Source organism: Gasterosteus aculeatus, chromosome 2, assembly GCF_964276395.1.
Source record: "Gasterosteus aculeatus chromosome 2, fGasAcu3.hap1.1, whole genome shotgun sequence".
Taxonomy (NCBI): Eukaryota; Metazoa; Chordata; class Actinopteri; order Perciformes; family Gasterosteidae; genus Gasterosteus; species Gasterosteus aculeatus.
This window is the reverse complement of record NC_135689.1, coordinates 3,189,195-3,216,206: the sequence shown is the minus strand read 5'-3', so window position 1 is coordinate 3,216,206 and position 27,012 is coordinate 3,189,195. Positions and strand designations below refer to the sequence as shown.

The following is a 27,012-nucleotide window of genomic DNA, read 5'->3' as shown; positions in this document are numbered from 1 at the left end:
GTTTGGCGAGTGTTGCTTCATTCTATTTATAAGGGGAATATTGTTTGTAATTATCACTGCAACAACTTTCATCACATGCAGCTTCTATATGGCAAAGTTAACATTATTCCTCTGTGAAGTTGTAAAAATATATAAGCCACCCTTGTCAGGGCATGTCCCGCCGTAAACGTGCATATTTACATACCTGCTCATACCCGTGAACTCCATCGACGCGCGCTCACTTTATCACGGCTAATAAAAGCAACGAGCGTGTTTGGCATCTTAAATTGAAATGATTGCAGTCCTCTTGTTTGTTTGTGTAACTGCAGACTGCACAACATGGAAAGAGTCACACTCCCACCTGCAGGACGGAAGCTCATCTGCACCCTGATGCTTCGGTTTCCTCCCCAAGGAGCAGAAAGACGTCTCCAAGAACAGAAAACAATATCAATATTTGACTCAGTTAAAACAAAATTGGGGGCGGGGGGGATTTTCTTTTGAACATACTTTAAGCTACTCGGGTGATCTTCTCCCTTTTGAGTTCAGTGAACCTCCCGAAGCAGCTGTAATCTTAGGGAAGGGTGTGTGTGTCTGTGTGACAGCTGTACACCCAAACAGAGCCGTCTCCCAGATGAGTTATGCTGTCGAAGGTCATTCCAACAGAAGAGGCCGATTTCCGTCATTTTTTTCCGCCCTAATTTCAGTCCTTCGCTCCTCGGGAGGGCAAAAACGGCAATAACTCCAGCAGAGAGTCGAGGAAACGTTCAATAGAGCTTTCCGAGAGGTTCCCCCCCCCGCCCCCCGACATAACTCACAATAATGACTACGTGTGTGTGTGTGTGTGACTGGCTGGAGCTTCCAAACACACTGAGTGAGTGAGATGCCGCGGTCGGTCCATGCGGTGCATCACCAGGCCCCACAACCGTGATTGATGTCTCTTTCCCCTAATTAGCTTTATCTGCTCTTCAAGACTGGGTGGGTCTGTGTTTCAGGGACAGAGAATCACGCATCGCAGCCAGCGGAGGAAACACACATTGGTCTTTGGGTCGAGGGACACCGAGAGGAAGTTTTTTAATAGTGCTGGACAAAGGGAGAGTCACGGGACTTGGGTTGCTTGTGGAAGGGGCAGCACTGACGGCATTACGGCTCATCAGTCCTGCAAGGACACCTAAACTAACAAACTCTTATACATAAATTAGACACAGGCCTTTGATGAGGAGATGCGGCAGGTATGGTGCATTTTGGTTGAAAGGGATGTGAGGAACTTGGAGTAAATGATGACGTAAGCGAGGCGCTTCGGTGGAGATGTTGGATCCAAATGTCAGTATTGGTTCTTAGTTTTGACTCTCATCGAACAACTGGTAGAACATTTTAGAACTTGAGCTTGTTTACTGGTGAAATAACCCAGTATTATGAAAGGATCGCGTCGGCCCCCAAACTGTGGACAACTTTGGCCCAGTGAGGCTACAACACTGAACAACGGCGAGTACCATGTTCCTTCGGGGTCCGAGTTTCGAGACGTAGCGGCACGTATGTTGAAGAACACACGTGTGACTGCGGTCGATCTGCGGCCCCCGGGGGGGGGGGATGTGAGGGGATGTGATGGGGGAGGGCGGGATCGGGGGGCGGTGTTACAGACACACTTGTCTTTGATAGCTCAGGTGGTCATCACCTGAGGGGGAAACCAGCGTTAATGGGCATTCTCAGCAGCAGGCAAGCACGGGCTAGCGCTCCCTGTTCCCCCGACCGAGGGGAGTGTGCGCGTCCTCAGTTCCGTACGGTAGCGCGGACTCGACCTCCCCGGGCCTCCCGCCGTGATTGGCCGGGTCGCGCTGTGGGCCTTGAAGCACGCCGTGCGTGATTGGTCAACTTGTGAGTCATCACTGTAGATTATGTCACGTGTCAACAATTTCCGTTGCAAGTAATTACGCGCGACAGCAGGTTGTGGTGATTGACTGGACAACTTGATTACACTAGGAGACAGCGGGGACAGAGAGAAGAGAGAAGGACAGACATCACGTTTGTCTTGACTCCTGCTGAGAAGGAAGGAAGAGCTGAGAAACGCAGGAGGAAAGAAAGCGAGGGGGGAATTTGAGAGGTGAATGACGGCAGGTATGTGAGGTTGCGTGTCACGTTGAGGCACCCGATAGCTCTGACTAGGTGTCATCACACTGCCGCCGATGTTGCACCATGTCCCTGATGTCCCACATTCTGGAACGGAACAAATCCAGCCGGATGCACAGAAGAACCCAACAGATGCTTTCAAACCCAGGTTTCACCTCCTGTGCGACCTGTGATGCGGCCAGAGGGCAGTTAGATCCGGGTGTAGAGATTAGGCGCCCCCCCGGAGGAAAGAGAGGCTCATCCCCGCCGGATCGGATCGACCCGAGGGGAGGCTCCTCTCCAGAGTTCCCGATCACAGGTCGACACCTTGGAAGCAGTTGCCCTGACCAATGGGAGGGGAGCTGCAGACGATGCTTTGGCTTTGTGACACAATGTGACGCCAGACATCGTCGGCATGCGTGACTCTTCACACACAACAAAACCCTGTTATTTACTCTCTGTATGTACAACACAGACAGAGACAGGTGACCAAAAAGGGCTCAAGGTAGCTTTCATTAACCGAAAACACGTTATGAAAGGATATAAGTCGTAAGAAAGAAAAATACGCTCAGAGAGGACAAGCAGCGATAGTGACAACAGGAGCCCCCCCACCCCAAAGCATACTGCTGTATGGTCTTTGACCCTGAATGGACCATAATTTACTGAATAAACATCGTAGTGTGCCGAAGAAGACGAGAAACTAGATATAGAGACCAATGTTTACTGAAGGAATAAATGAAGGGATTTATTGAATACATATATATGTATAATTCTAAATTACTACATCTATTAGTTATTCCTATGGGAGAATCCCATCAGCATCTATAGCATCATCATTGTGAGCACGTTAAGCTCAAAGCACCACGTGGGTGGAGGCTCTCGCCTCGTTCTGAGTGGACCGTTGAACGACTGGTAAATTTGCAGATAAGGGACCACGGATGCGTTTGCATAGGCTGCTTGACGAATACAATCCAGTTAAAAAAAATCAGACAATACTGTGTCGAGAACAGAAATACACATTGTAGAGTTAATGCAGGGCGCGCCCTTTAGTTCAAACTGATATTTACCAGTTCTTACTAAATTATTGGTGCCATTTTCCAGTTCTCAGTATCTAGACATCACAATTAAATTTTCCCCTTTGATGATGATGATGTTGATGAAGCTGATGACGCCCCGATCAGACCAGACTATATCGGTACATCATCTGTAATCCAAACCATTTGTGTTTATCCAACCCCCCCTCCCCCCCCACCAATCCCTTCAGTTGTGATCAAAAAAAGAAGGGCCTCCCCAATTTAAACGGTGAAATTTCACAATATTCAGCAAATGAATTTGCAAGATGCAACAGGCACTGTGCTGCTTTCATGACTGTCTGCATACCGATGTGACCGCAGTCTAACTATTACTCTCTTTATCTCTGCCCCCTCCGGCACCAGGGGAGAAAAACCCTGTGTTCTCCTTCCAGAAAAACCTCTTCTTTCAAACTTCTGTGGGATGTGTACATTTGTTTGTGTTCACCCCTACAGCAAAGTCTTTTTCAAACAACCTCTAAGACTTCATAGGATAAAAAGTGAGAGCGGCATTGTGAGAAAATTGTGTCGCACGCATTCTTCAACAATTCAACAATCCGTCGTGCTTAGTTTGATGCTCTCATTGTGTTTCACGGGTGTGAATCAGGGCGCGTGAGGCGGCGAGCAGTTGATTTTTGACCGACGGCAGCTCAATATTCTTATTAATAAGCAATCGTCGTAAATCATGTCTCTCACCGCACTTTATAAGCTTCTAGATCTATTTTTTCTTTTTCTGTCGCGACAGGTTGATTTGTTGTTATTTCCGTCTAATTGTCTAACTTGTCACTGATGCACACGCTTATGACTCACAAGCAACACGCCCAGGTAATGGTCTTGTTTGCAGCTCTTCACAATAACTCCAAGGATGCCAGCCTGCACTCAAGGTGTTTAACATATTTCCAGATCCAGTTGATTCTGGAAAACAACTTCGTACCTGACGTATTGCAATTTTTCTGGCTGACGGCAACCGCAAAAAAAAAGAGAAGAGCCCCAGTGGAAAATCTCATCATGTTGGAACAGTGCCACTGCAAAGGTGTGTTTGGCAGGTCGGTTCTCCTCTCGCACGGTTCAATCAAACACGACGGTGATCTGTCTTGTGCTTGGATGCAAATACACATGCAAATACACATTTTAGCTTCTTGTGGAGGCCTCAAGGGAATGTCCTCAAATAGAGTCCCAAAACTACATCAGTAAGCATTAAAGTTACCAGTAGAGCGTATTTTCTCCAGTAATCCAAAGGCCAATAGAAAAATCCCATTTGTGTAAAGGGAAGCGGTGCAATGCTGACTTCCTCTATTCGACACAGGCGGTCATTTCAATCTGGAGGTTAAAGGTCATTGTGACCTCCCAAAGAAACTCTTGAATGCTAATGCTAATATTGTGAAAGGTCCACACAAATGTGTAACAGCATAGCGACATAAAGCGATGACATTTTGCACAGACGTGGATGGAGCTTCATCATATGACTGGTAAGCAGTGACATGCAGGAGTTTCTTTATAGTTTCAGTATATTTTTCACTTCCATGGTACTGGGAGGGCGGCGGGAACTTTCTGACTCACACTTTGCCCGAACACAATCAGCAAAACTGGTTACTTAGGAAAATGCACTGAAAGTGTAGTCTGATTCGATTTACAGATTGGCCCGAAATGGGTTTTTATATGCTTTGGGTTCCACCATTGTTGGAAGAACGCAGTCCAGTCTGAAAAAGCTGTTGGATTAATAACAGAATGCAATTGAGCTACATGGAAAAATTGTCGCGACTGCAGAAAACCACTGTCTAAGTGTTCTAAGTCCCTGCGACGGCTCCCTCTGTTTGTGTCCTTTTATCTGCACCACCTGCCACGTTACTCAAAGGTACAGCTGTGCTTTCCCACAGCTCTGATGGACCCACCCGGGCCCCCACCTGACACATCTGACCCTGCATGCATCCATAACTCTCCGATCCAGTGCACGGCTGCCCTCAGACAGCATGAAGATGAAGACTTCCTCGGCGTTCTCGCTGGTGTGGATACTCGGCCACCTTTGCGCAGCTCAGACACAGACGAGTCCCGGCGCAGAACCCGATGTGGGAGAACAAGGGCCGCTGCCTCTGCAAGACATCTGGGATGAATTGAGGGAACTGAGAGACACGGTGGTGGAGCAGAAAGTGGAGCTGAGGTACCTGACGGAGAGAGTAACAGCTGCTGAGAGCGTAGTGGAGGCCTTGGAGATGGCGAACGCAGGTACTCTGTAATGAATGACTCACCTCATAACAACGTAATGGAGCTGAAATGACACCAGCAGTCTTGTTGCAGCCATGGAGGCCAGGATGACGGCTGCTGAGAGCTTGGCAGAGGAACTGCAGACAGTGAATGACGGTAATCACATTGCAAACAAGACAAACATGACAGAGGTACGTCGTTTTTTGTTGTTGCATGTTTTCCACTTTTTTGTCACATTTTTCTGTCACTTCGGATCAAACCGCAGAGCTCGCAGTTGCCCAGGAGAAGCTCAGCACTCTACAGCAAAGACTGACAGCCGATGAAACCCACCTGGAAGAGCTGGAGCAACATCAGGAAGTTAAAGGTTCAATAAAAGAAGAAGCCGCGAACGCCGTCTGTCGGATCCGGCCCTTAAGATTAGATGAGATCAGCCAACAGTACAATCCGTGGCAAAAGTTCAGACGGACCCAAAGGACCGGTCCTCGTTTTCGCGACAAGACCATTGGTCTTTACATAGGAAACATGTCTTTGCTGCCATATTAAAGCTTCTCAGGTTGCAGCTTTGACGGTTTGTGAGATGGTTTGTGTGCATCTGGGTATGAATGGTTGTCATCAATCCAGGACAAGATGCTGCACTGCAGGAACTTCAGAATTTGAATGAAGGTAAATGTTTGCCTCTTTGTGTCGTTTTTCTGTGCTTGTTTGAGAACATGTGTACAACAACTCCTTCTGAAATGATTGTGTGCTCTTTAACTTTGCCACAGTGGGGAAAGTGGCCTTTTCTGCCTCCCTTCTGGAATCGGGTGAAGGGAACACAGGCACTGATGTTTTCGTGCCACTCGTCTACAGAAATGTCTTCACTAACATTGGAAACCACTACAACCCAATCACAGGTAGTCTGATAGTTCCTCTTTTGGCCAGTCGGCCATCTTCTTCACTTCTACCAGTTGTGACTGTTCTTTTCTGCTGGTTTTAGGCTACTTCACTGCAGCAGTAAGAGCGCTGTATTACTTCAGCTTTACTGGCCATGTAGCACACACTGAAAGCGCTACATTGATGAGACTTGTAAAGAACGAAGATTTCATAGTCGCAAGCGGTGACAGTGGTACCACAGCTGAAGATCCTGAGGACAACGTAGCCAACGGCGTGGTGTTGCAGTTGGAGGTGGGGGATGTTGTTTCGGTACAATTTGGTGGAGAGATTTGGGATGACCAATACCACAGAACCACATTCAGTGGCTTCCTGCTCTTCCCTTTGTAAGATATTATAGAATGCTGCTGGAATGAGTCTTGAAACCTGGCAATGAGTCATCATTTATGTCGGTTTTCTTCCCTCTGTTTTCATTTTAATGGGTTATTTTTACATGTTTGGTCTTTGGTGAGCTTAAGTGACATTTGCATTCTGCTGCGATGTACCTTTTCTAAGCAAATATCGAACTCGTGACATGTGAGGCTGATCACCAACGGCAATACATTTATTCAGAACATCAAAATGTGACATAAAACAAAGTTTCTGAAAATAAGAAATAAAAGCTTTCATTCCCCCCCAAAATGTGACATCTAATCTTTCTCCAATATCTCCTAAAAAAAGATGAATATGTTGTTTCAGTAAATTACATGCTGCTCCGTCATCGGTGACAAAAGCAGTTTGTTCACAAAACCCAAGTTGAGTAAAAATGTGAAAAAGTTATTATTCAATTCAAATTATCACATGATTGTGTGATGCACATTTAATACTTTTGTTCTATGTTCATTACTACAGTGCATCCTTACATTTTATGCAAGTATGGGTGCTACTGCAGAGGTACCACACCTCCTTAGTGAGAATAAGGTCGAACCTTTTAAAACAAAGCCTTCAAACAAAGGGCCGCTTTGGATGAGGTGGACGCATTACGTTATGAAAAAAAAAGGGGGAGAAAAAAAAAAAACGCTCAACAAATTCCTCAGATAAAAGTGCAGAAAATGACAACCCATGAATGTGATCATTGTTTCCTTCCCTTTGGTGTTTCACATCATAAACCCCCAGGAATGCAGCTGCATCAGAGTTGGAGCTTTGACTAAATCCATTCAGACTCTTTGTTGTGCAGTCACTCAGATCGCACACACACACACACACACACACACACACACACAGACTTACACACCACCACACCTCCGTTATCAGTCATCTATGATTCTGATCACTCTGATCACCCACAACACAGAGCCGTGCTCGCTTCACCTGCATCCGTCTGGGGAATTCTGCCCCTCTACTTTCCCTGTTATTTCCCACAATGCACTGCAGAGAAGACTATCACAACCAATCTAAGCGCTATCAGATGCCCTTCGAAATTACAAATTCCCCCCCCCCCCTTTGTGGCAGCTGCAACAGCGATAATGTCCCAGCTACTGTAACACACGGGGGCTCCCATTCGTTGGCGTTGTCTTCTTCCCGAGAGGAGAAATGAAGGCCAGCGAGCAGCGTTTGTGAGGACAGTTCAGTGGAAGCAGCCTGCAGAGCATCGAGGCGTCTCCTTTCAATCTGATGAGCGCTGTGGATCAGACCGGCGGCTACACGGTTCAGCTAAGGAGCGCTGTTGGTCTCATCAAACAGCTGCCAGTATGAAAAGCACTGCCATATCCTCTCTCCCGGTGGGGGGGGGGACGGGCTGTGTGAAACAAACACAGCTCTCACAGGCACCTCGTGGGTTGGAAACATTTTTTTATAATTACATTTAATTCTATGTTGTGTCCCCGCAGTGCCACTATTAAGGTTAAGGCCTTAAGCCGAGGAAGCTTTTCAACCTTTGTCGTCGGGGCTTTTGCTCATTTAGAGGTGGCATCATTGATCTGAAAGCACGGCGTCTGTCTCCCTGTTATTTTCAATATTCCCATGAATAGATTTGAGTTTAATTGACGTGTGTGCAAAATTGCGAAATCCACCTTTGGCTTGGCACAGGTTAGTGGTTGATGAATCCGTTGGGAACGGGCTCTTAGTTATGAGTCCTTAATGAGAGAGGGAAATCCCAATTTGAAAAACCCTCGACATTGTTTCATTAAGATACTCTCTCATTATTCTGCTTTTCTTCTCCGCGTGTGAAGGCTCATTAGAGAAGTGACAGTTGCAGGAAGGTTGCGTGCCTCCTCTATCTCACTCACAGCCTCCACAAGAGGATCAGTTGAGCTGTGAATGTTTTGGTTAGAGCTGAGTTCACCACAAAGGGCCCGAGTGAAGTATCTCTGGTGTTGTTCCTGGGTTTCTTCTTGGTGGGTCAGGATTCTTTCGCGCCGGTGAAACCGACAGAAGTGTCGCGCAGTAAAAACAGCTCGATAAAAAGTGGACGGGCGCTCTCATGCCTCCACCTGCATTCACGTGTTCCGCCGCACACCAACACACAACAAGGGAATGACGGTGCCTTTTGACTTCAAAATGAAAGGACAGATCCGTTAAAGGATTATAAAGTCAGCGCAGGAAAAAAGGAATCTGCATTTTGGGAGCTTAGCATCAAATCTCCACAGATAATCACTAATTACGGGGTAATTTATAACAATAACATGACAGCAATTGCAAAGCAAAAAACGTCATGTTGTCCTTTAATTTCACACACATTTACAGATGTGATACAAAGAAGACTTTTTATTATTATCATCGCTGTTTGCAATCCGTAAATCATTTGTATATTAAACCATAAAATATAAATACATTCTTACCGGAGACTTTTATGATGCAGTTGTATGCATGTAGGAGCCCCCACTAGGTGCCATTAGTCTTCTTCTCTGCGCACCAAAAACATGTTGGGTGCAGGTTAAGGCCCCAAGGCGAGCTGAGAGTAAATGTGCATTCCTTTCTGCCTGATTTAAAAGAGAAGTCTCGTCTCCTTTAATGCACTCAGAGGATCTGAGATGAACCGGAGGCCTTCCTTGATCGAAATCATCGGCCATAAAGAGGCAGAAGTCAGGTTTTCACTCTGGAAGTGTACCTTTAATGCCGATTCCTTGAAGTTTCCAACGCTCGAGGGAGAGTATGAAAGTGGTGTTGAGTGATGGAAGATGAGGGCTGATTTCAGATGCTGCTAAGAACATTCCTTTGGCAATAAATAAAGCTGTGTTTTACATCTCATGCATGCCATGCTTGCGTATATAGAAAATTGCATCAAGGTCCCGACGCACCAGACGCTCACATCTTCTGCCCTGTTTGGACATTGTACGCCGAAGCGCACGCAACAGACACACACGCATGCGGAGACTCGTGCACAAGCACAGGTATGCACACAGAGGGCAGCTCTGAGCCAACAATTCCCTGCCAGTGAAGCTCTGCACCGCGGTCTGCAAATCTGCTGAGAACCCTGAAAACATCCGATTGCACTCAGACCAGACGACAAAATGGGCTGCAAAAGCAGAAACACAACTATCATTGTTGTTTCCCCTCGATTGAGCTTTGAATCGTTTCCAGGAAGGCATGAAACAGGCACTCATAAGGTGCGTTAGGACAGTACAGCTACATGACAAAGTGGGAGTTTGTGCAGTTGGTTTAAGAAATAATACCACCTTAAAGGGCCTTGAAAGAGACCCTCGGCTCCCTCAATGGAGGAAGGAGAATAAAAGCTGCAGTGATTTACACCCCCAGATGCATGCGGGCCATTGCCCACCTTCTCCAGGTGAGCGGAGTTACAGATTCTCCAATTTTGGCTCCCCAATCCTCCCCAATCCTTCTCGTCACTCACAAAGCCCCCCCCCCCACACCATCATCAGGCCGCCTCCTACGTCACCGACCTGCTCCACCATCACCTTCCATCCTGCCGCTCCTCTGATGCCAACCTCCTATCCATCCCCCACAGGACCAGGCAGCGGGGTGACGGAGCCCCCCCCCTCCCTCTGGAACGCTCTCCCCAAACTCACCCGAGACTGCACTGACCTCTCCTCATTCAAATCACAACCCACCTCTCAAACGTATGACTGTGTGTGTCGCTATTTGCTTGGTTTTATTTATTTACAGCTTAGCGTTTAGGATGTTTTAAAATGTTTTACTCCTATTATATACAGCTGTATTATTATTATTATTGTTATTAAGACCACCCACAGGCAACGCGTGTGAGCTGAAGGTTATTGCTTCAATCTTTTCATCTTTTTGATTCTGTTTTTGCTTCAGATCTGTTTGAATTGCAGTATTTATTTAACCCGCTTCACAGTGAAGTCACTGTTCTGCTTTACCCAAAACGTGAGATTGTGTTTCCCCAGTCAGTGTGCAGTCAGTGGTTGCCATGGTAGCGTAGCTCTGACAGCTCAAAGGAGCAGCAGAAGGAGGCGGGGCTTACAGAAGGGTCAATTAAGTGGACCAAAATAAACAGTAATAAACACTCTTTAGCTTTCTTTTCTCGTTGGATGACATTCCTCGGCCCCACGCAGTCATTTATTAAGTGTTTTAGTGAGGTTTACCGTGAGGTTGCCAGGCAACCGGCGGGATGTGACCCCAACGTGTCGTTTTTTGGACGGAGCAAAGGTCGCTGTTTTGGAGAGGAGTCGCCATTCAAATTCAAAATCAACCCAGTTTGGGGTCAGTTCGGGTCGGGCAGGAGATCTTTCTCAGTGAGACGTATCACCCCTTACACAAGAGGTCATGTTGGGTCTCACCTAAGAAAAGCTCGTCCCTGGCGGCTAAATCGCGTTCCAGGTGCATCGCGAAGAACAACACCCACGTGCATTTTCTTCCGGTACCGTTCGTGTTTAATAACGCGACCTTTTCCGCTTTTGCACGGCAGTCCATTCAACCGGTCTCCAGCTTCCTTCTCACGTGAGTATTTTTCCCTGCAGGGCTGTGTTTTCCGTGTTTTCGCTCTTCGCCTGCCTCATTGACTCTAATATGGGCTTCCTGAATGGGTTATCTTCACACTTGTTCCCACAGGAGCCGATGACTCAAAATTATTCCAAAGTTGCTTGATGAGAATTCAAATCTTGGCGCTCTGAAACAATTGCATTTGTTTGTGATTCATCCCACAGAACCCCAACGGAAACTTCAGCCAGTAAACTGTGACGGAGGCGGACCGCAGAGGTCCAGAGGAACCAGAACGGCCGCGTTTGTCTCCTGCGTGCTACGATTAGACGCCCCGGGGGTCCCGGGGCGAGCGCGCTCCCCAGGCCACACCCTGTCTGGGTCCCTGCGCATCGCTTCAATTCAAACAACACAACGTCACCTTCTGGTCCGGGGGCCCATTTCCGCCTTTGTTATTTGTCGTCACCCGTTCCGCAGAGCACATCAGTTGTGTTTTTTTCTGTCTTATGTGTCCATTGTTTTCCTGTTTTATTTTGTAGGTTCACTTCTCACGTGGCATGTTCTGTTTGACTTCCCTTCTTTGTGTTTCCCCTCCTCTTTTTTGTTTATGCGCACGTCACCCGAGTTACTCACCTGAGTTACTCACCTGCCCCTGATTTTGCACCGTTTATGGACTCCATTGTTTTCCCGGTTTCCCAGCCACTGTTTTTGTTCTACCCCTGTTGCTCTTTCGCTAAGTTTTCTAAGCACGGGTTTTCTACTTGGTATGATTACCTGCGTGTGACCACCTGCTTGGGACTCACCTCGTGCCCTTCTGTCTGAACCTTAATCTCTGTTGAACCCTCCGGGAGACAACGCAATCCAAATGGAAATCAAAGTAGACTCTGACGGAATGTTGAATGGAAAATATGTAATAATTATAACTTTGGAGCACGAACACAGAGCACGAGGTTGTGTGTTCGTTTGACCCCTGACGACCTCGCTCGCCTCCCGCCCGCTGAGGTTTTGTTCCAATCTTTATCTGAAGGGTCTAAAATGACCACGGATGGGTTTAGAGGGTAAGTTACGTGACTACAAGCCTTCTCGCGTGTCGTTCAGACACTGAAGGGTGCGCTGGGAGCCGGGATCAGACGCGGAGGGGCGTGACACAGCGCCGCAACACTTACGCACACACACACACACACACACAGTCCTACAAGACGAACTGTGACCCCTTGACCTTTCATCTGGCCTGACCACCAGGTCAGAATGGTCCTTTGTACAACACTAGGGCAGAATACCTGAGCGGTGCTTTGTGTTGAGCGTTAACCCAGCAAAATGTCAGCGCGCTAATACGCTAAGCTAAGCTGGTAAAACATTTTGAACATCAACATGCTAGCATCCGGCTTAGCGACACAGACAAGTCTTGTTGACTGCGTCCCTCGCGTGCACACGTGATCGCTTTGTGTCCTTGAAAGACTGCACCAATAAATCTGCGCTAATCTCCTCGCGGTCCAAAGCACGGGAGGCGTTTCTTCATAACTGACATCCCGTCAGCTGGCAAATCCACACAAACCACCTGGCTCTCCAACCAGCTTACGGAATGCGTGAGCAATGGGCAGAGGTGTAATGATGAATAATGAGTCGAGGCTTGCTTTGGAGGAAAGAAAAAAAACTGTGTCCCTCGCGTAATGAGCTGGCTTCATGTGTTGTTATTTCTAAAGGCATTTTTTTCCCTCTTCGAGGTGCGATAGTCATACAACTGTGGACTCTGCTGTGGCACGTTGATGCTTCAAGGAAAGCGTGAAGGGGAGGGGGGGGGGGGGTGTGTTTGGCATCCTGTGTAAAAAACACAGCACAGAAATAGTACAAATGGATATGAAGCTGGGAAACGATGTGATTTGATTAATTGGCTTCCGGCCTCCGACAACGGATGAAATTGACAGTTGCAATAGCTATTGTTCAAATTGTACAGATCCCCCGTGTGTCTGTTGATCCAGTTATCACAGATTTCTATGGGCGACTTCCATTTTCCTATTACATCAGAATCTCCTCATGCCGTGCCTGACGACGACAGCTATTACTTGAACAAATCTGCAAACGTTGAACGAGAAAAAACACCTGCTTGCTTACCAGCAATTGTGAAACGTAAAGAGCTGTTTTCTTTGCTCGCGTTCTTGCTCCCGGGGCGTCAATGCAGGAGGGTTGTGATTACGTCACGTCAGCCCTTGCATTGAGCATGCAATGAGACTTCGCCAGGGGCAGTTATTGGCACGGGACCGCGGAGGAATGTGCTGCTCCTCTTTTCGTTTGAATGCATAAATTCAGGGAGTCCAAACATTGGCCCGACAAGGGCTCCCGTACCCGGGAGGATTCTCAGAAAGAAACCTAACCAAATGTAACCACGCTCACTCAGTCGATCCCACCCATCCGTGCCGGGGCGACCCCCTCTGTCAGTGTGGCCCTCTCAAGGGGAATTACTGTCACAGTTGGCATGACGACTCTCTCTTCAGGTGATGAAGGAGGTGTTGATACAGAAGCGTCTGGCAGGCCGCTGAGCTCCCGACAGATTCTGCTCTCGCCCAGATCCATCCTAACCTCACAACCGCATCTGTTTGGGCTGCAGATCCGCCTCGTTAGCCCATATTGTGACTCGCAATTAGCCTGTTTGTTGTGCGGAGCAAAATATTGATTTTGTCGACACACATGGGGCTTAATCATGAATTCAACCAGGGGAGGAGGGTTCATCCTCTCCTCCACGGCTCCTGAAACTGCAGGGGTTTTCCTGAATGTGTTGCCCAAGGCTTGTTTTTTTCCAAAGGGTTTGATTGATCGCCGGGATTTAGGGAGGAATCTCGCACAATTTCACACAAATCATGAAAGGCTTTGAGAATAAACCACGGGGATGCCAGTGGCAGAGTTTATACGCAGTTTACTTCGTGATGCTGACAGATCTGATAATTGAAATTTGACTTGACGATGGTTTATAATCTCTTGCATTTCGTATCTTAAGAACGGCAGTCAATCGAATTGCTGTGCCTGCTGCGATGGAAGCGGCATTCGCATTTACTGTACGCTGTACGTATGCATATGCATGAAAAGAGAGACGGCTTCTGTCTCTGATGTGGCCGAAACCCCGGAGGGACCAAAGCCATTTTTCATGTAATTACAGAAAACCTGCCCGACTGGCTTTGACGCAGCTTGTGAAAGGAGGGACCGAGTCTCTCCTGCATTGTACAGTTCATCTAAGCACTCACTATCAGCAGAACCTCGCTGCCGTCGTTTCCCTTTCAGCCGTTGGTCCGATTCTAACACGGTGGGGGGGGTGTCACAGCCAACCGCCCTGCTTGAAATCACCCCGCTTGCACAAAGCGTGATTTATGCTCTAGAACGTGATCCTTTGTGAGGGACAGAGGTGAACAGTTGATTCTGGGCTTTTCGATGCCGTCCGTTCCTTTTGTCCCGCGCGTCCCGTCTTCGTGGGGTTTTCGAGGCCTCTCAAAACCTCGCATGTGTTCACGGTGGGAGGAATTTTTTTTTTTTCCCCATCTGAAACACACAAATACATCATCACGTGACCCAACACTGACAACTGCAGTCTGCCGCAGAGAGGGACAGTGCTAGAAAGGAATTTCCCCCCCGGGACAGATCGGAACAGACTCGGTGAACCGACGCTGTCTTCGGGGCTGTGCGGCAAGTCTGCAGCAGCAGCAACTAGTGGAGGCGCTCTGAGGTAATGTTTGTCTCTGTCTCCCTTCAAGATAAACCTGTCATTAGAGCACCGGTGAACCTGTCACATTCTGACTCTTTTCCTTTTTTTTTTTAATATATAACCTCTCGGAGTGAGATCCCATGACGTTACATCTTTGAGGCCGGTCCCTGACTGCTACTCTGCCTTCTCTACTGATGTCGCTGTGACGCTTCACTGGATAACTGAGTCACACTTGTTTCAGATTCACATCGGTTCGTCCTGAGCATCGACATCACCGGCATGATGTTTGTCCGGTCTGGACCGATTCCCGGACATTGGTACACTGATAGCAGGGACTTCAGAGGCCACTAACTAAGCCTTTCCAGTAGGCCCCGTGTCATGATTCACACATCATTAAACACACAAAACAAATCTTACACATTAAACTTGGATTGTGCATGTGAGAGACTAATAATATCAGGCCGCCTCGGAATGATCAACAATCGCTTTTTTTGAAGAATGCCTCCTAATTTTCTAAACCCGTTCTGCAAGTGTCGTCTAAGCAGAAGCCTTCAAACCACCGGCCACAACGCGGGGAACCGATTCCACCTCATGTCAGTTTCTGTCACCAGATACCCGTCCTTCTGCGAGCAGCGGCGTTTTTTGGGGGACGCGAGCGATCGCCGGCGGTTTCCGCGCCGAACTGAACAAACGCTTCGGGCCGCTTTGGTTCAGGAGTCGCCGGTGACATCGGATCGCACTGCGGATCATGTGGTGCGGAGGCTTCTCGTGGCGACGACCAGAGGCGGTGTGCGCTTCTGCGCCGCTGTCGGGGTCTTTTCTCCGGGTTGTGAAAGAGAAACGAAATCTAAAGACTTCCTGCCGGGAACACATTGAGGTGTTGGCACGGCATCAGGAGTCACTACCCATTGATTCTGCGTTTCACTATAGGCCAAGAGAGAGACGCCCGCTAATGGATGTCCCACGGAAGGAAAAAGAAAACATTTGTATTGCCTGTGCTCTGTATTGCAAAGACAATGACGGCGACACAACAGTGCAATAACCATAAATCAACGTACTGTAGGTATAAAGCCTCACAAAATCATTAAAGGCGAGTGAAAGTGAAATCCTGTCCCCTCCGTCGCCCTCTTTCACCCGTTTCCCCTTTTGTTCTATTCTTTATCTCATTACCATCACTGAAGCTGACCTCAGAGCAGCGCGTCCAGCTGGGTGCCTCTGCCCCACAGACAAACCTCTGACCCCGCGCTGAACCGGGGGGGGGGGATCATCTAGCACTGTCACGGCCTCATCTAGCACTGTCGCCGACTCCCGAGGTCACGCTGCCCCCCCCCCCCCCCCTCCAGTTTGGTTTCCCTCTGAAAAGGTCGGATCAGGAACTTAACATCGATGGCGCGTAGTGGAATAAGTGACGGGTGGGAAAATGCGTGCGGAGGAACGAAGAGAACGACCTCAGACACCACGTGTCAGACATCTCCGCCCTGTTTACAGCCAACACTGGCTGCTATTTACAGAGAGCCAAACTTTATTCAAGTGGTTATTAGAGTTCACGACGCCGGCGGGGCGCAATCGGCCCCTTTGTGACCCAAACGCACCGATTGCAACAGTGCAGGAACATATTTATTTGGCATTCCTTCGCGTCTTCGCTGGGGGTTTGCGTTTCAATCCAGCAGAAGCGAATGAAAGGAAAGATGACGTGATTGAGAAGGTCTGCGGCTCGCCGGCTTCAAAACACTTTTGTCACCAGCATTGTGGGATACATATCAAAAGAGGAACTTTCGGGTATCTCTTTACCTCTTTCGGGTGCAAGGTGAGGGTGTTTCCATCTCCTGGCAGAGCATGAGTGGAGAGGGGGAGAAGATTAATGGCATAATAGCTCTGACCACATGGTTTAGTTATTTAAACTGGCAGCATCAGCTCAAATTGTTTCATGCAATGATACATTTAGGAGCGTGCCTGGACAGGTCGGGAGATGCTAGAGGAGAGAATTCATTGCAGCTCCCCGTGAGCTGTTCAGCTACCAGACGGCAGCTTGGAATCCGCGACACCTTCCACAGTTGTTTACATGTTTGCGCGCCTTCCCCCCTTTTGTCGATTGACAGACGGCGAACCTTCAGGTTTCGCTTCGCTTATGTCCCCGTCCTCGCTTCGGTGAGGAAATATTTCATAACCGAGGCCGCTTGCCGTTTGTCATTGCCAACGCCGTCGGGAAGGGATCCAATGGAGGAGCGGAGATGCCGGCTCCGTCGTGGGGGGGGGGGGCTCCGCTCGGAGGAGATCAGCGAGTCTTACGGGGGGTTGTAGTGAGTTTGGTGTTTTTGTTCCAAACATCCCGCGTCAGGACGAAAGAGAGACGCTGAGGGATTACTGTAAGCTTGGCTCAGGTGACGTCTTCCAGGAGGAGGGAGGGGTGAGGGCGAGGAGGGGGAGGAGGAGGAGGAGGAGGGGGGGGGGGGGGGGGGGGGGGGTTCAGGTATGAGGGCCCTCCATGTTCCAAAACCACTCGGAAAAAAACAAAAGGAAAAGTATCATATGGGGCCTCTCAGATCATTGGGAGATACAACACCATCAAAGGCGCGCCTTTGACGCGCGCAGCGAGAGTTTCTCGTCTCCCGCTTTCTCGGATGCAAACGTCCGCGTGTTTCAGACGCCTTCAGAGGGAAGTTAAGTTAAGTTAAGTTAAGCGAGCCGGTACGTCGCCTCAAATCGCCCCCGAGGGCTTCTCCAAAAATCCAATTCGGCCATTGTGTTTACCTGCAATATCAGATTAGACCGTAGGAAGTGAGATAGACGCCCCCCCCCCCTGTCCTCTTGAGGGGAGTGGATATTGTCTGCTATCTGCGGTTTCCATCGCGGGGCCTCAGACAGCGCTGTGTTAGCAGAGTGCATGAATGAGCTCTGCGGCCGTGCAGTATCTGTGGAATCACATAAAGACGAGCTGGTGCTCTGCAATTTACTGCGCGGCGCTCAGGTGCTCGTGCATGTCCCAACCAGAGCAAAAACAAAAGTATGACTGACACGATCATGTGTCAGAAGATTTATGGTCAGGGAGAGCGAAGGGGAGAGAAGAAAAACGCCCCCAACCCCCCCCCCCCCCCACCTTCAAATTATTGTCTTTAGTGCTGTCCACTTGTTTGAGTGAATCGTTGGAGGCTTTTGAAACAAAAAGGTACACACACACACGCGCGCGCACAAACAAAATTTCCTTCTTCATTGGTGGTATTTTCTGCGCCAAAGGGAACACGCGGTTCCGCGCACGGGCCCCCCCCCCCCTTTGCATGACGCTGCAGTTTGACGTTGACGAATCCACAATATGGCCTCAACCAATCTTTTGCATCATAAATCTGATCCCCGCTGCAGTCGAGGCCGATCTAATGATAAAAAATTTGCACGGATGCGTGTTTAAAAGACTCATCGTTTGGCCTTGACGCAAATTGCCGGCTGGAGCGCGCGCAGAGCCGCGCCGCCCCGATCTAACGGGCCACGGGGGCCGATAGGAGCCGCGGAGGGCCTCCAGTAATAACACAGCGAGCAGCCAGACAGCCCACCATAAATCTACTGCTACCACCAATTTGCAACCCCTGCAGGTGACGGGGGAGCGTGTGTGTGTTGGTGTCTCTCTCTCTCTCTCTGTGTGTGTTTGTGTTCTTGTGAACAAATCTCCAAAGGGCAACGCAACCCCGCTTCCCAGCAAACACGCATATAACCCCCCCCCCCCCAACACCTTGGCACGGCCCGGTGCTGTTTATGGAGAAACACGGCTAAGAGTATAATTATCGCCTCGGTGATCCTGACGGGTGTCTGACACACAGGCTGCGATATCAAAGGAGGCGGCGGTGACTCAACGGGGATGAAGTGACCGCGGTGGGTTTGTTTGCACCTGACAGGTAAACACTGCAGGTGGATTACCTGCTACAGGAGCCAGGACCTGCGCCGCGGGAGACACGTACGCTGCGCGCAAACACGCATCGGCAATCCCGCGGCGCGTTGGCGTAAAATCGGCGGGAAGGTGTCCGCGCAAAGAAGTGCCACCCGGAAGCTGGAAACGCCGCATGTGAAAGCAGACGGGTGACAAATGGTGACTGCGCGAGGGTGTGCGTGTTGTGCGCTGGTGAGACAATGCGGCGCGCGCGCGTGCGCGCGTGCGTCTCACACACAAAACACTAGTTTGGGTTTAACCGCAGCTTTAGGAGCAGCTGCCTTTTCTTCTGCGCGACTCTTTTGTATCAATATTATGAAAGCTGAAAGCTTTTGTCGGACAAGCACAAGACACCCCCCCCTCCCCCCCATACACCCCCCACCCGCCCGATTTCCTATTTATTCTGGGCGGATTATCACACCAATGCGGCCAATCTATTCACGACGGCGCCAACGGCGCAGGTGAAATCTTCTACAGGCCGTCGATCCCCGGGAGATTATTATTGGAAGCAGGTTTTCCGTCAACACCCCCCCCCCCCCTCCCCCCTCCCCCACCACCCCGGGGCCCGATGGGAGCGGAATCCGTAACGACGGCGGGCCCCGGCGTCGTTAACATTTCCCGGCCTCTCTTGTTGGAGGCCGCCCCGCATTTTCCCCGCCGCGGCGCAGTTGTTGTAGCAACAAGCGGCGCGGGCGTGAATGAAGCAGATGTGCGAGTCATCGATCACCTGACAGGCTCCCACTCCCCCCGACTGAGCAAGTCATCTCCGTGGCAGTCTGCGCCGACCGGGCCCCCCAGTCCCAGTCCCAGTCCCGTCCCGGTACCCTGCCATTAGGGCACAAACGCCCCCCCTCGGACACGTTCAGCGGCCTCGATTAAGCCTGAATAACTTTCCCCACTGAAAGGACGTCTCTCACATTGTGGGATGAGCGCTGATTTATCGCCATGGCGACCATATGATGTCGTCCATATAATTGTCTAATGATGATGTAAGCCCCCCACACCCCTCGCCCCCCCCCCCCCCCCTCCCCCGTGGGGACCATTCATAAAGATTTACATTTGTCTCCTTTTGAAAGTTTGGGTAATTACTCGGTTAACGGTTAATTATTTCCTGTAGAAAAAGCGATTGAGGGAATTTATAGTCCTAGAAGTTGAGTTAATTTACTGCCTGGCAGTTTTACGGCAAAAACATGTTAAAGTCAATATCAATTTTTTTTTTCTTTTTCAATCGTCATTTCTGTCTCTCGCCATTTACAGCCCGTCCCGAGCGTTCAACCCGTGCAAAGCTAAACCGTCTCCATCTTTCTTCTTCCTTCTCTTGTCGCGATGGGAGTGAGGCTTGCATGCACGTGGAACAAAGAATGGGAACCGAGTCTCGTTGGTGTTATTCTACTCCTGTATTCCATCAGTAGTCATGAAACGCAGTAAACATGTATGATGTTTGAACACAGACACAAAGGAACAGTTTCTATCACTTACAATATACAACTATGGCAGTGACAGCAGGGGCCGACTTACACACATCAGCTTTTCTTTCCACGGGGATTTAAAAACAGGTCTCAGAACTTGACATTGAATATGCAAAAGATATAAATAAGACATTCATATAAAAATAGGCTTTTACAAAATATACTCTATGAACCAATATTTACCAAAAGTGGAAAATGTGCCGGTGTTTTTGAATAAGTCTCGTCGATGTGAGCGGCACCATTGAAGGAAGTGGAGCGTACAGCCTTTGACCTCGACAAGTGGGATTCTCCAGACTAGCAGCAAACCGAGGGAAGACGAACTCGTGAGAGGGTCAGGAGGTCAATGTGAGCGGCCTACGGCGGTTTCATCTCAAACAGCATTATTCTAAAACACGTCATTATTCCAGGCAAATTCTAATCCAGTGTGTTAACAAGAGTGTGGACACGTTTTTTTATTGCTTTAATAAACTAACAACCCAACATTTAGTCATCCGTAATGGACAAAATCAGTAGTTTTTTTTTTCATAGAATAAATTAATATTAATTATTTTCATTCTCTACATACAGTATGTTAAATATTCCCAAACGGCTCGGAGCACAGAGCTACAGGAGAGCCTCCGATCCACCACAATTCATCCGCGCCGCCAACGCCGCTTCCTAAACGTCCACACGCGGCTTGGCACCTTTCCGGCGTTTGCCGCCCCTCGTCCCACGTGCGCGGTGCTCGTCCGTCTCCAGCTTCCCGTGCGCGGCGCGACGCGGCGCGAACCCAGCGGCCAGAACTCCGCGCCGCCGTCCCCCGAGGAGACGCCGCTCTCACTTGCACGTGTACACCTCTGTCCTCTCGCTGCAGGTGTTGCACTTGACGTGGCAGCACCACAGGAACTTGCAGTTGCACTGCCACACGCGGGAATACTGGTGCGTGTTGTACCCGCGGCCGCAGCACATCAGGTCGCAGCCGCCGATGTGCTGCATCATGGTCTTGTTGCACACGCGGCCCTGCGTCCCCAGGCTCCCCGTCACCGGGTCGGCCTCGCAGTAGTTGGGCGACTTGTCCGTGTACACCAGTTCCGAGTCCATGGGCTTGCGGTAGGAGTGAGGCTTCTTGATCTTGAGGAATCTAGGGCGCTTGTTGCGGCTGGCTTTGATTGGCTCCACGTGCACGGCGTGCGAATACTTCTCCTTGAGAATGTAGCCGAGCTCGCGGAACTTGGGAAGTGTAGTCCAGCAGGTTTTGGTGGTGCAGGAGCCCGAGACGCCGTGACACTTGCATTCCAGTCGCATGCTCTTCTCCAGAACCTGGAGGACGCAGAGAAAACAACTTAATATAATAATCATTTTACCCGCTGAACAAATTCATTCCAAAGCCCCGGGTGGATTTCAAACTGTCGGTTTCCCATTTCCTGCCCTGCACCCCGTGAAAAAGAAAACGTGCGGCGTAATAACAATGTGACAGACGAGTGCGCCGCGGGTTGGGGATTAAATACGGCCTCCGCCGCATTGCTGTGCGATACCGTACACACAGAAGCCCAAATAATGTATCAGATTTCAGGCTCCGTGTGTGTAGTTACCACACACAACGCACAAATGTCAAGAGCGACTGTACGAGGCGCCGAGTGACTGGGATTACTGCTAAACCCCGAACCGATGACAATGAGAAGTGCCGTTGACTGAAACTGGAATTTCCTCCGGCAACAAGGTCAATTGCGGGTTTTTTCCCTTTCGGTTGGAACGCTCGCTCGCTACGTTGCGTGTGCGACGTGGCCTCCTGGCGAGATATTTAAGCGTCCGTCTTCTTGGCAAGTAAGCCGTGAAAAAAACAGACGTGTGAACAAGAACCGAGAAAAACAAACTCCCCCCCCCGGCCCCGAGCTCGGCTTCGACTCGCTAATCCATCAGTTGTTCTGTGACCAACACTTGTGACAGGCTTTGTCCCCCGACGTCCTGGACCCGGAGCGTTGCCCCTTTTTGGTTAGCATAAATAAGGGAGGAGGGGGGGTGGGGGGGAGGTCGGGAGGGGCGGGGAGGCCAGCAAAAACAGAGAGGCCTTTTTTAGTAAGAACACGAAGAAGAAGAAGCAACGTGGTGAATCCACAAGAAGAGTCTTCTTCCCACAGGAGGCAGTTTAGCTGTCTACGTTAGCCGATTGGAATTCATGGTGCCGAGATGAACGGAGGAAACGGTCCGTCTCAGCCGGCGAGGGGACGGACGCCTCGGGCCCGCGCGAATCGGCCTGTTTGACGCAGAAGGACGAGAGAGAAACTCTCCTGGGCGAAGCCGCTCCTCTGTTCTTCACCAGCTCCAGCCTCACTTTGACTGTTTGACACACTATTCCGCTCAAACCTTCAGCCTCCAGACTCACTGGAGTCTCTCTGTCGCCCCGCGGCGCTCTGCAGCCGTGCACGCAGGACAGCCGTCGAACCAGCACCCTTTGTCAGCGGCGTCTCACCGGGGTGAATCGAAGGTAAATTAAAATGCTTACTTGAAGATCCACGAATTCGATTCGGAAACGTGGCGTGCAGGTGGAGGCTGTGCGACTACGCCACGGTGAAACCTGGGAACCGAAACCGTGGTGCACGGCCAGGTGGGGGGGGGGGGGTGCGTTGGGTAAACTGTGTGCACGGTGACAATCTGTTCCTCAGAGCAGGGATCTGGGTCGTAATCGAACCCGGCCCACTTACACAGCTCTCCCCTTTAGAACGGCCTTTTATTCCACTGCTTGTTCCGTCCCGGCGCCACTGCCGTCCCGACATCAGGTCATCGCTCCGCCATTAGAATTCTGATGCTGATCGTATCCCCCGCATCTAGATACGGTTTGAGTTTATTTATCACATGATGGATATACTGCGACGGCCCTAACCGGCTCGACATCGCGGCCTTCCAACGTGACTTGAGTTCAAGCTTTAACCTTTTTGTTGTCTTTGCTCATATTCTTCGTGCCTCGGCGGGATCTTATAAAGTCTCCATGGCGACCAGAGAGACATGCCCCACCCTCCCCCCCCACCTCCTCCCCTGCTGATCACTTACCTTGCGCCCCACCTCGTTGTTGTGGAGGTTCATGAGCGTCCTGGCGTTCTGTTTGACCTCGCGGGCGTCGATGAACACTTTGGAGAAGCCGAGGCCGTAGCTGATGTCGGCCGAGCAGCCCCCCCACTTCCAGCCCTGGTCCTTGCTGTAGAAGCCCTGCTTCTCCTTGTCACAGCTGCAGTCGCTCAGGTTGCCCTGCGTGCAGGCCGCCGTGATGGCGTGAGCCACCCCGGCCGCGATGATGGCGTAGGTGAACGCGGCCTCTTTGCTACCTGCCGGAAACAAGGGGGGGGGGGGGAAAGAGGGGGAGGTGGGGGATGAATAAAATGTTGCAAGAGCTTCTTTTGGAAATAAAGAAAGTTTATGTGTTCCTCCTCCAGTCGAAGGGGAAATGCATTAAGTACGTGAGTTTTTTTTTTAGGATTACTTATTAACGGTATGTGTGCTTATATCACAGTCTGGCTGGAATATTCACTAAAGGGCGGCAGTGTCTCTAAACCTGACCTGGAAACCGTCCTGCCCGTGAACCAAGACGGCTGCCGGTTGGTATAGTCAACAAAGCGGTTTGAGACAGAGGGCTGTCGACGGGGAGGGGGGGGCTATTGATCCGCTCGGAAACTGTCCCGTTCTGTGCAAACTCATAAGGCACGGACGTCAGAATCTTCATCCTGCCTGTTATCTCCACCAAGTGCACATCGCCAATCATTTACACGCACAGGGAAATATCGGCAAATAACTAAAGGCTAATCTGACACGACTCATGCGGACGATCCCTTCAGATACTTGGAGCTTTAATTAATGCCTAAACGAAGCGGCCTGTTCCCCTTCGGAGGCCAACGGGAACACGGTAATATCCACAGCCGTGATCGATAAGCAGCATGCTTCCATTTTCCGATGTATTATCTAACTGCAGGTTATAACACAGATGTGCAGAATGTTTTCTGGCGAACGCCTCGGATGCGCGCGTCCTCGCCATTGAAGAAGAAGAAAAAAAAAAACCCCAACGAAATGTCATATTGAAGCGTCAATAATGTGGACGTTTTTTATAGACGCGACGGGCGCCGAGCCAAAAAAGAAGGTGTGTCCCTCGGTTGTTCATTTTTCCCTTTGCGCTGCTGAGAGCGCGAGTTCACCGCACAAGGGATGGTAGGAATTCTTCCTCACCTCGTGATGCGAGGTGGAAGGTATTAAAACGAGAGTGGCCCGGCTGAGGTGAACTAGACGTGCCAGTTCGCCGGTCTGTCTGCCATGTTTGTTTCTCCTCAGTGTAACTACAAAAGTTTGAGAGCGAACACAGTTGAGGCCCAAAACGGCGGAAAGCTGATGCACCTTTGCATCACCCCGGGGGGGGGGGGGGGCGATTATGTCACTTCACGGGTCGCTCCTCCTTCGCTTTAAGGACAATTGCGAGCGGCGCAGCTCCACTGAGCCTGCGCATCAACAATGGGCTTCATTTACGACCACTGGGCCCCGACGCTAATCTGATCAGTGAAACCAATCTATTTGGCATGGCTGTCCAGCGCCATAGGACTTCAAGTCCCGCCTTTGAAACGCAAACCAGGACCGTCGATGGGCAGAAAACCTCCGATTCATAAAGGAGCAGATTGTCAAACGCCACTGGAGATAATCCTCTTTCTCCCACAGCTGGTCCAGTCATTATGTGAAAAGGGCGTTTTGGATTCTTTGTTTGGCGTGAAAAGTTGGCAGAATGTATTAAATGTGTTATAATCTAAAGGGTTTGTACACAACATTTTATGCGGCCTTTATTACAAGTGTTCCTGGTATCGACCTCCTTGATAGATCTGATCTACTTTACAGTCCATTGTAACCAACAAATGAGCCACAGAACTTCCATCCAGTTTTTAGTTTTAACGTTCAGGTCTTGCTTTCCTCTCGGCTCTGCACCGCTGTAACTTATACCCGTGGTAAGATCTACGTCCCCACAGTGAGAGCCGCGGCACCCATCACTGGACGGGATAAAGACCAGTGAAAATGTGTCTCCGGAGACTCCGCCGGGCTGAAAAGAAAAGGCCGCCAGCATTCACAACAGCTTTGTTACAGTGCTGGCTGCGGATAGCTTTTGTAGAAAAGGCTCTGCTCAATGAAGAGAGTCCAGAGCCAAAACTGGGCCTGCTGTAAATGACTTCTTGTGTGCAGGGCAGGTGATCGTTTCGTATGCAGAATACGTTATAGGTGCAGAGATTAACAGCATCCATGTGGATGCATGTCAATGTGACTTACATTGGTCATACATTAAATTAGAAATGGCTAATAATCCGAATGCTTTGTGGCGAAAGGAAAATCCGCAAAAGAGCCGCATTTGTGCGCATTTTACGCACAATGGGCACACAAGACGCACGGGAGAGCCGCGAGTTCGATTAACAAGGTGTACATCTGCGGGGGAGAGTTAACAGACAGCAACATACCCACTTTCAACTCTTTGCCGAAGACCGTCCTCTCCCCGAGCGCAGAGCAGTTCCAGCGGCCGTTCTTGAACTGAAACTGACACTCGTTGATGCCCATTTGGGCTCCCTCTCCGATGACGATAATGGCATCGGGGCGACTCTGGCAGATAATCCGCTGTCTGGGGGCCAAACCGGGGATCTTGTTACAGATTATGCTCGCACCGAGGGCCACCACCGACGAGAAGCCACTGTGAAAGGAAGAGTAGAGGAATGAGAACAACTTTATTTTCTCCCCATTCTGGTATTTTTGGTTCGTTAGTTCGAGTCGTTTAAAATCCCTAAAATAGCCACTTTCATTGTTTGGTGATATGTAGTCAATCCGTTATGAAATATAAATGTTTAAAATGCATTTACCCGAGGACATTTGTTCCGCTTTAAAAGATGTTGCAAGAAGATATTTGGGCCATGAGATACTTGAGTTAAATAAAGTTTTAATTGTCAGGCAAATTTGAGTTTTACAAACATTTAAAGCGGAATAATAATGAACAAATTCCCGCGAGTGTCTCTCGGATAATTTAACCCCCCCCCCCCCCCCCCATCTTTTATAATAAAATGACCACACACATGCAGCACAATGTGCTCACAAATTCCCATCCGTACGTCGCTTTAAGTCCTCCGGTGTTTGAGAGTAAAGAAATCAATGCGAAGTCGAACCGGCGCAGCTCACCCAATTTTCAAATAAACGATCCCCAGACAAAGTAAAACTCTTAGAATCCAGCGTCGTGTTCTCCGACTCATTGCGGCCCCGCTCTCAGTTTCATGCAACGATCTGCAGAGCTGATGAGTAACTCGGTTCGCTTATCCTCCGATCGATCGCAGCCCACAGGTAACTCCAAGGGAACTCCAAAACGTCGAAAAGTATCCAAAAAATAGAGCGCGCTCGAGAGAGAGAGAGAGAGATAGATAAGAGGTGAAAACACCTTTTTCCTTTCTTACAAATGGTCGGTCAGGTTATTATCCAAACTCCCTGTACGTGGCCCCCTTTCGCTGGGCCTCCTTGTCATTGCGAGGGTGTCACAGGTAACCCTGGAGGTGAGCGAGTGCGATTATGTCTTTCTCACAGCTCCTCTGCTACCCGCAGGTCTTGGTTATATATCTGGCTCATCTATCTGGGGCGTGTTCTCAGGAGACATGAGGCCCTGCTGAAGAATCCCGCCGGGGCTGAATCTCAACACACACACACACACACACACACACACACACACACACACACACACACCCAGAGACACGCGCACGCACGCACTCCTATGCTGTGAATTCACCTTGACTGATTGGGATGGCTTCTTATTTGGTGTTGCAGTGGATCAGTCATCCCAAAAGTTGCAGACAAAAGAAAGTCCAC

The 27,012-nt window shown here is 49.6% G+C and overlaps 2 protein-coding genes across 2 annotated transcripts; one reads left to right on the top strand and one right to left on the bottom strand.

Annotated features, from left to right (window-relative positions):
• The first annotated feature begins 5,051 nt into the window (after positions 1–5,051).
• On the top strand, positions 5,052–6,905 carry LOC120828733 (uncharacterized). The gene is made up of 6 exons (XM_078084759.1): positions 5,052–5,375; positions 5,448–5,510; positions 5,620–5,712; positions 5,976–6,017; positions 6,119–6,247; positions 6,331–6,905. The coding sequence occupies exons 1-6, from the start codon at positions 5,123–5,125 to the stop codon at positions 6,612–6,614; spliced, it is 864 nt and encodes a 287-aa protein (XP_077940885.1). The 5' UTR covers positions 5,052–5,122; the 3' UTR covers positions 6,615–6,905.
• Positions 6,906–20,087: 13,182 nt separating this feature from the next.
• wnt7ab (wingless-type MMTV integration site family, member 7Ab) lies at positions 20,088–26,939 on the bottom strand. The gene is made up of 4 exons (XM_040194322.2): positions 26,338–26,939; positions 25,632–25,858; positions 23,206–23,477; positions 20,088–21,477 (listed from the first exon to the last, which is right to left on the bottom strand). The coding sequence occupies exons 1-4, from the start codon at positions 26,406–26,408 to the stop codon at positions 20,995–20,997; spliced, it is 1,053 nt and encodes a 350-aa protein (XP_040050256.2). The 5' UTR covers positions 26,409–26,939; the 3' UTR covers positions 20,088–20,994.
• Between the last annotated feature and the right edge of the window lie 73 nt (positions 26,940–27,012).

Coding starts and splice junctions, on each gene's coding strand:
- LOC120828733 (XM_078084759.1), top strand. CDS start 5,123: ATGAAGATGAAGACTTCCTCGGCGTTCTCGCTGGTGTGGATACTCGGC. Junction 5,713..5,975: donor GCTGGAGCAACATCAGGAAG/TTAAAGGTTCAA, acceptor TCATCAATCCAG/GACAAGATGCTGCACTGCAG. Junction 6,248..6,330: donor CCACTACAACCCAATCACAG/GTAGTCTGATAG, acceptor TGCTGGTTTTAG/GCTACTTCACTGCAGCAGTA.
- wnt7ab (XM_040194322.2), bottom strand. CDS start 26,408: ATGAGTCGGAGAACACGACGCTGGATTCTAAGAGTTTTACTTTGTCTG. Junction 25,859..26,337: donor ATCGTTTATTTGAAAATTGG/GTGAGCTGCGCC, acceptor TTCCTTTCACAG/TGGCTTCTCGTCGGTGGTGG. Junction 23,478..25,631: donor CGGCAAAGAGTTGAAAGTGG/GTATGTTGCTGT, acceptor TGTTTCCGGCAG/GTAGCAAAGAGGCCGCGTTC.